Source organism: Galeopterus variegatus, unplaced genomic scaffold (assembly GCF_000696425.1).
Source record: "Galeopterus variegatus unplaced genomic scaffold, G_variegatus-3.0.2 Scaffold1931, whole genome shotgun sequence".
Lineage (NCBI taxonomy): Eukaryota > Metazoa > Chordata > Mammalia > Dermoptera > Cynocephalidae > Galeopterus > Galeopterus variegatus.
Genome location: NW_007728042.1, coordinates 395,274 through 403,632, shown reverse-complemented (window position 1 = coordinate 403,632; position 8,359 = coordinate 395,274). Strand labels below are relative to the sequence as shown.

At 39.0% G+C, this 8,359-nt stretch overlaps 1 protein-coding gene across 1 annotated transcript in view; it reads left to right on the top strand.

Moving 5' to 3' along the window:
• COL14A1 (collagen, type XIV, alpha 1) overlaps positions 1–8,359 on the top strand; it is a 165,143-nt gene that overhangs the window by 27,577 nt on the left and 129,207 nt on the right. Inside the window, exons 10-13 of the mRNA XM_008579625.1 lie at positions 3,902–4,028; positions 5,444–5,583; positions 6,098–6,230; positions 7,695–7,754. Coding sequence (XP_008577847.1) covers positions 3,902–4,028; positions 5,444–5,583; positions 6,098–6,230; positions 7,695–7,754 — 460 coding nt within the window. The remainder of the gene's footprint in view (positions 1–3,901; positions 4,029–5,443; positions 5,584–6,097; positions 6,231–7,694; positions 7,755–8,359) is intronic.

Sequence of the window (8,359 nt, the reverse complement as noted above, 5' to 3'; positions counted from 1 at the left end):
GGGCGGGAGCGCCGCTGTGCTTCCCAAGCGGCGCACTTATCCAGTGCGCCACCGGGCCGGTCCGCTATTTGAGTTTTATAAATGCAAAGGCCACAGTTTTTAGACTCTAAGAGGTCAGTTCCCAACAGCGATGACTCAGCAGCAGAGCACAGAGCAGAGCCCAAATCCCTCGTTCCTCATCAAGGACTCTTCCTTCATCCCTTCCAAAATAAGGCTGAAGTTAAGCTTTTAGATTGACTGTTTGAAAATTATTCTCAAAAATAGTTGCATAACAGTGAGATCATGGTCATTTGTTCTTTTCTCAAATTCTCCTCCTACATCTTAAAAGTACTACTGACAAAAATCAGTCCCAGAACTAATAGTTTAGAATATAATATTATAACTAAAAAATAAATGATATATAAAGGTCCTCATTTGATGAAATGAAATAATTAATGCTGAAATAATATAAAATATAGTCTGTTCAGTATCAAACAAAATACTTTAATAAATAAACTAGATCTTTTTCAACATATATATATATATATATATATATATATGCTAACGCACATACACACTTTTTTTCCCTTTAGTCTCTTGATATATGTAAGAAAATTTGATTTTAACTGCTTTTGTGTGTGTTTGATATCTTTCTAACATTCCTATTTGTCACAGATTTGAGAATTAGAAATAAGGTCAAGGCCTAACTAGGCATTCTAGTTAATAGTTTGTGGCTCAGGGCAAGTTAGTTAAGCTGTTTGGGCTTCAGGGTCCTCTTTGGAAGACAGTTATCATAAGTTCCTAGGGTTTGGTGGGGGAAGGCATGGGAGAGACTCTAAATAAGACAATATGTGTGTAGTCTCTGACACTTCATAAGTGTTCAGTAAATCTTAGCTATGACAATTTAAAGCAATTGACAAAGCATATCTCAATAAATCAAAGTTATGACAAGAGAAAGCAATATGTAAATACAGATTGGGAAAATATGACATGAACTCATATTTTAAATATGGATTTGTATTTTCTGTGAGTTTAAATAATGAAGCCACATTGTAAATAATGTTTTAGAGCATAGGATTCAGGGTCTAAAACATCTGTGGAAAGGCCTCGGAAACTAGCTGGTTTCCCCTTGGGCAAGTTCCTCAACGTTTTGGAGTCTCATTTTTCCCATCTTCAAATTGGGGGTAATATTTAGCTATCCTACAAGGTTGTGGTAAGGATTAAGTGAGTTCATGCAGATAAAGCATGCAGACAGTACCCAGGCTGGAGTAAACATTAAATGCTAAGGATGACCTATAATGTTATCAATCCCTGATTCAGAAGAAGGTAATACATATTTTCAGTGAACTATTGCTGTGTAATTAACACTCAGCTTAAAATAGCAGCCCTTGATTATCTGACTTGGGCAGAGCTCAGCAGGAACAGCTCTTGTCTGCCATGTAGTGTCAGCTGGGGTGACTCTTGCATTCACCTGGGAGTTTGACCGGGCTAGAACTTCCAAGATGACTTCACTCCCACATCTGGCACCTCAGCTGAGGCTGAGAAGGCTGGGGTTTCTTGGCCTTCTCTAGCAGAGTGGCTCAGGNATCCTACAAGGTTGTGGTAAGGATTAAGTGAGTTCATGCAGATAAAGCATGCAGACAGTACCCAGGCTGGAGTAAACATTAAATGCTAAGGATGACCTATAATGTTATCAATCCCTGATTCAGAAGAAGGTAATACATATTTTCAGTGAACTATTGCTGTGTAATTAACACTCAGCTTAAAATAGCAGCCCTTGATTATCTGACTTGGGCAGAGCTCAGCAGGAACAGCTCTTGTCTGCCATGTAGTGTCAGCTGGGGTGACTCTTGCATTCACCTGGGAGTTTGACCGGGCTAGAACTTCCAAGATGACTTCACTCCCACATCTGGCACCTCAGCTGAGGCTGAGAAGGCTGGGGTTACTTGGCCTTCTCTAGCAGAGTGGCTCAGGGTTCCAGTATGGTAAAATGGAAGCCCCTCTCCCCAGGGTTGGCACTCCTTTCAAACTGCAGTTGATTCCTTAGAAATGCATGCTGTTTCTGGGCTGGCTCTCAAGTTGAGATAAGCCCTTTCTTATCTCTTTTGAAAATACTCTTTGGTGCCTCCATCTTCATTTTCATTTACTTATTCTATTCACTTACTTTTATTTTTAAAAAATTTTAACATTTACATGTACATATTTGTGGGGTACTGTGTGTTGTTTCAATACATGCATACACTGCACAATGATTCACTTAGGGTAGACAGCATAGTCTTGTATCCATTAGTCCATCACTTCTCCCCTCTGCCCCCATCACTTTAAAAGTAATATAAGTCAACATAAAATAATTTCAGGTTGTGATTGGTGCCAGGGTGAAACAACAATACAGTGTTGGAGAATAAGCCTTCTGAGATAAGAGAAAGAGAAGCCCCCTCTGAAGAGGTGATATTTAAGCCAGTCCTGATAGATGAGGAAGGCCTAATTTTGAAAAGAGCTGTGGAGTGGGGCCACAGAGAGAATGAACTGCATGTGCAAAGGCCCAGAGGTGGGAACGGTGAGGACCTGACAGAAGGCCAGTGTGTCTGGAGCCTGCAGGCCCCTGGAAGTATGGCAGAAAGAAGGGGTGGTGCCCTGATTATGCAAACCCAAGAGGTTATCTGGGGTGCTTGGTTTTGATTTGGAGGGCAATAGATAGCTAAAGAAGGATTAAATGGGAAAATGACATTCTATATTCTTTGACTGCCATGAGCAGTCATGTATAGTGAGCTTACTCACCTGCCCCTTAACCTCAGGGAGCATCAGGATTAAGTCACTGATAGTATTGTAAATAAGAGATCATGATATTGCTCCAAAATGTCTCTTGAAAACATTTTAATTGGGACCTATTTTGGCAGAATCTGCTCTCGGGTAAACATGGTCTTTTTCTTCGATTCCCAAAGTATGACCAGAGCTAGGGAGTCTTGTTATAAGTTATTATAAGTTTTTGTCAGGGTTAGTAGAGGATGTATGTAAAGCACTTAGGTGTGGGCGCCATATACATGGTCTACAATATGCTTCCTGTACTATGCAGCTCAGCATCCCAGCACCCAGCCTCTCAATGGTAATGCTGAGGCTATTCTTCCTCTCACCTTGAAGGTGACTTCCATCAGGGTTCTGTCTTCTAGATCTGGCCCTTATCTCCTCTCACTTTATGATTTCCTTCTTCACGGTCTGTTCTTTATTGTCAAGTTCTCTTTTCAAATCCTTCCCTTTTATTACCCCTTTGGTCCTTATCCTCAGGATTTCATCTCATAGGCACCCTTAAGAGGTTGGTAAATATTTTCCCAAATATGTCTTTCTGTGGAAGATAAAAAAATTCAAATATTTATTATTTTCTTTAGTATTATTCCCTGATTCTTCTTCTGTATTGCTGCTCACCTGTGCAACTCTTATAGGAGTTATTGTGTATTACTTACCTATGGAGCCAGCAGAGCCCAGACAGTGAAGCCAAAACCTGGCTGCTCCTAGTAGATCTGGCTGGAAACATTATACGTATTTCTGTCAGCCTCAGAAGTTGTCTGCACTTTATATCTTTAATGAATGGAAAATATTATATTGGTTGCAAAGTCGCCCTGAGAATCAACTGATAGGTGATCTATTTAAGGCTGCAATTTTAGAAATCTGTACCTATAAGCTGACTGGTTTTATTGGAAAATATTATATTGGTTGCAAAGTCGCCCTGAGAATCAACTGATAGGTGATCTATTTAAAGCTGCAATTTTAGAAATCTGTACCTATAAGCTGACTGGTTTTATAATTCAGTCGTTTTTTACAGTGCTTATAGCTCTGCTGTTAGCCGAGTGAGCTAGAGATAGTATTAAAATGATTCCTATATTTAGAGAGTATCGAATGTAGCTGTTAAGACTTCTCTCTTTTGCAGGTTGAAGTTGATCCTATTACTACATTCCCTCTGAAAGGCTTGACACCACTCACGGAATATACCGTTGCCGTTTTCTCCATCTTTGATGAAGGACAGTCGGAGCCTCTGACTGGGATTTTTACCACAGGTAAGCCTCCTTGTGGTTTGAAAGTTTTTTCTGGAGCTACTATATAGAAACCAGAACCTGGAGCAGCTTCTTCAATTGTGACCTTGAAAAGACTCCATTTTAATTTTTATTTCTTTTCTGTTATAAGCAAATGAGCAATTAGATAACTAGTAGGTATGCTGGCTAATTATTTTCTATCAAAGCACAGAAAAAAGAAAAAAGTCCATCTAAATTTAAAAGTTCTAAGTTAAAAAAAGTGTGCATTGTTTATTTTCTAATTTCAAACCTTTTTAAAAAAAATTATCTTGATGTAAAAGTTTCACATCCTTTTTCCATTCATGGAAGTGTGTATATTAAGTTGAACTTTTAAAATTGCTGATATCCAACAGTTTTGACTGACAGAAATGACACTTTCATACTGTTTAAGCTAATATATCAATCTGTAGCTCCAGGGAAATCTTAATAGGACAATAGGAATATTTTAAATACTAAAATTAAATGTAGGGTATGAAGACATTATTTTCATTTTTTATATGTTCCCTGTAGTCACCCAACAAGAATAAATTTTTTTTTTGCTCCTTGGTGGCAACAGTTATATTATTTGCTTTCTGAATTATTATTGATTGTACTTGGAAACAAATTTAGTCCTATACTGACAAGATGAGAAAGTAATGATGAAAGAGAATCTGGATTGAGAAATAATGTTCACAGAAAAATTTGGTAATTTCACAAAACCTCCTGAGGACTAACTCTAGTTGGAATTCTCATGGTGTCCTATCAAAGAGTTTTTAAAACCCTTATTTCAAATAATAAAAATCAATGCCTTGACAATTTATTTTGGGTGTAGTTTGATGTTATCCTTTCTGTCGTACATCCCAGAAGTAAGTAAGCCATGAAATAGCGGAAGGTTGATGAATTATATTTCACTTTTGATGATAGACATATGTATAAATTAAAAGGATAAAGTTTCTTCTCCTGGATTTAACTTATTACCAAACTTGTTACCAGGGAGCAATTTGGCCACTAAAGCAAATAGAGCTAAAAGGGAACATTTCTCAGACCCCTAGGGCACTATTTTGTTAATTTTGTCAAAATACTTGGAAAATAATATCTTTATAAAGTAACAAATATGGCACTCCTTTTTTATAATTAATGAAAAGAGTCCAACACAGACAGAAAGTTCTGGAAATTACTGGAAAACTTTTAAAATCTGTTATTTCTATGGTTTTCCTAATTTATGCTATTGGTAAATGCTGGAAACAGAAATGTAAGACCACTCCAGACTGCTCAAAGCTCTGCTTTCCCCTCACCCATGGCCTTTCCAAAAGTAAAAGATTCCTTAAAGAGTCTTCTCTTCCATGGCTGGGGGAGCTGCTCGAGTTTTGGCTTTCTTGCCTTCTCATCTCCCTAACAACATCTCCTTCCTCGGTGTACAGAGGAAGTTCCAGCCCAGCAATACTTGGAAATTGATGAGGTGATGACACACAGCTTTAGAGTGACCTGGCATCCCCTTTCAGCGGATGAAGGGCTACACAAGTTGATGTGGATTCCAGTCTATGGTGGGAAAACTGAAGAGGTGAGTTGTCTGAAACAGACTGAAAATTAATCTGGAGCATTTTATCTGAAAGGGAATAACTCCTGCTGCATTTGAGTGCATCTTCACTTTAAAATAGATTGAGAATCTCAGAAGTAATTAATATTTTGCATGGCATGGAGTTTTATAAAAGTCAAATCATGGATTTTTTTAAGATGAAAATTCATTGTTGCTAGGGTTTTAGTTATAGATCTTATTTATTTCCAGATTCTTTAACTTTCATACATGACATCTAATAAAACTTCAAAATGACACTTTTGCAATATTAATCATTTTTTTGCTACAGGAATTGAAAGGAATAAAAGTCTCTGGTTGACTTTAATAGCCTTAGAGTTCTTTATGCTTGGTTATTTCTTGCTTATGCTCAGAATAATATTTTTTCTTTTGTCACCATGAAGGCAGGGACCACGTCTGTCTTTTATTATTATTTTTAAAAATTTTCTTTTCCCCTTATTATTTAAGTAAACCTAGTTACTAAGAACCAAATACTTTTCAGGTTGTCCTAAAAGAAGATCAGGACTCACATGTGATTGAAGGCCTAGAGCCCGGCACAGAATACGAAGTGTCGCTGTTGGCCGTGCTTGACGATGGGAGCGAGAGTGAGGTGATCACTACTGTTGGGACCACACGTAAGTCTTGGTCTGGCCAAGGTGGACTTCAGCAGCTCTCACCATTCATTCTAACAGCCTTTTCACCCCATCAGTTCCCCTCCCCATCAGCCTTCTCCCTGGCTACAGAGTCTTCAATTTCTCTTTGTCCCCCAGAGTTCTTCATGTATCTTTGCCTTTATTGAAATGGATATGTTAAGCATGTTAGCATCCTAGACCAGTTCCCCTCCCCATCAGCCTTCTCCCTGGCTACAGAGTCTTCAATTTCTCTTTGTCCCCCCGAGTTCTTCATGTATCTTTGCCTTTATTGAAATGGATATGTTAAGCATGTTAGCATCCTAGATTGTTATCACCATGAAGGCAGGGGCCACTTCTGTCTTGTTCACTATTATATTCCCCAGCACTTAGCACATTTCTTGGCACATTTTAATTGTATAATAAATACTCTTTGAAAGGATGAATGGATAGATGGATAGATTCAAGGATGGATGATTTATAAATGAATAAATTGGCAAACAAATAAACTTAGGGCTAATATGTCCAAGAGTGTCTGGAATTTTCCAAGTTGATCTTGGTTCCAAGAATCTTGTGCAAAATTCACTAGCTGATTCATTCATCCCTTCATTTTTTAAATATGAGGTATTAACCACATATTAAATTGTTTTAGATTGGGTTCCTTGGACTCAGATTCTGAGACAGAAAATTGCATCCAGAAGATTTATTGAAATGTGCAGTTGGGAGGTACTTATGAAAGGAACTGAGGACAGCAGGACGGGGCATGGGAGAGGCTGAAACTGAGCCCTCAACTGTTCCTATCAGGAGCTCTAGTGCTGGGATGACCTTCTGAGGTGTCCCAAATTGAGGCCAAGGGGCTAGGCTATTGTACCTCTGCCTCTCCAGTCACTGGCGGTGGGCCATCCCTGACAGAGGCTGTGACCTCAGGCCAGGCAGTTCCTAGAGCTGTGAGCCATCAGTGGCCAGCATTCCAGAAACTGGTGGATGGGTGTGTTGACCCTGAACAGGGACCTGGACAGAGCCCCTCATGTCCGTTCATTCCACTGTTTGCCCAGGGTAGACAGAGAAATAGAAGATGCACATCTTGCTCAAGATCATAGCCTCTTTGTCTCATTTGTCAGCCCCCTCACGACTTGGTCTGCAGCACTGTTTAAATTCCTTTAATTGTCTCGGTTGTAGTCCTGTTTCAAAGTAATTGGGAGGTTTCACAATTTTGTAGATGTCATTCGAATGTTTGTATGAAGTCTGGAAACTTTAACTTCTTCGGGTTTCAGTTTTCTTGTTTGGGGACCAAATTTGTCCTCCTTGCTTACAGCTTCCTTCTTCTGTTCTCTAACCACAGTCAAGTGTGTTGTGGGAACCAGCTGAGATAATATGGGGGAAGTTGTTTTTGAAAACTATAAAATGCTATACACAAATGTATAGAGGTATCTTCTTTACAGAATTTTCAAGTAATGAATATTTTTTTAGTCGACAGTGTTTGGCCAGAACCAGCCACGACTGTATCACCTACCAGTCCTGTGACTTCAGGTAAGGACAGAGAGGAGCCCATTCGCCCATAAAAAAAATTTGATTTAAACAACCCAGTTTTATTTATTTTATATTATTAATCAGGAAAAGAGATCATCCCTCCCTTCTTTCTCTGGCAAAAACCAGTTCAAATTTCACTTCTCTCAAAGCCTCCTCTTCTTTACCACTAAATGCGGATGCGTCTTCTGGTCCACTAATCTCGTTATTCCATCTCTCTAACTTTTCCATCTTTGTCTTGTATTTCCATTTACCTTTCTGAGGAAGTTAACATAGTAACCCTCCACCCCCCACCCCGAGGTCTTTGTCGTCTTCTTCATCTCAGTGGCTTCTTCTATGGCTTTCGGTTGAGAGTTGTTTATAACATGCTTTCCTTGCATTTCTGTGGGTAACTGAGACGTGGCTGGTCGTTCTTCCTCCTTCAGCTCAGCTTTCCCCCCCACTGTAACACACCTCCCGGTTAGCTGTCAGAGTCACTAGGTAAAATGCAGTTTGGTAATATCATTGATTTCCCATTTATTTACACACTTCAGTGGCTCTCCATCCATTCATTCATTTATTCTTTAATTAATCTTTATTGAACCCTTCTCTGTGCCCTAACATCTCTA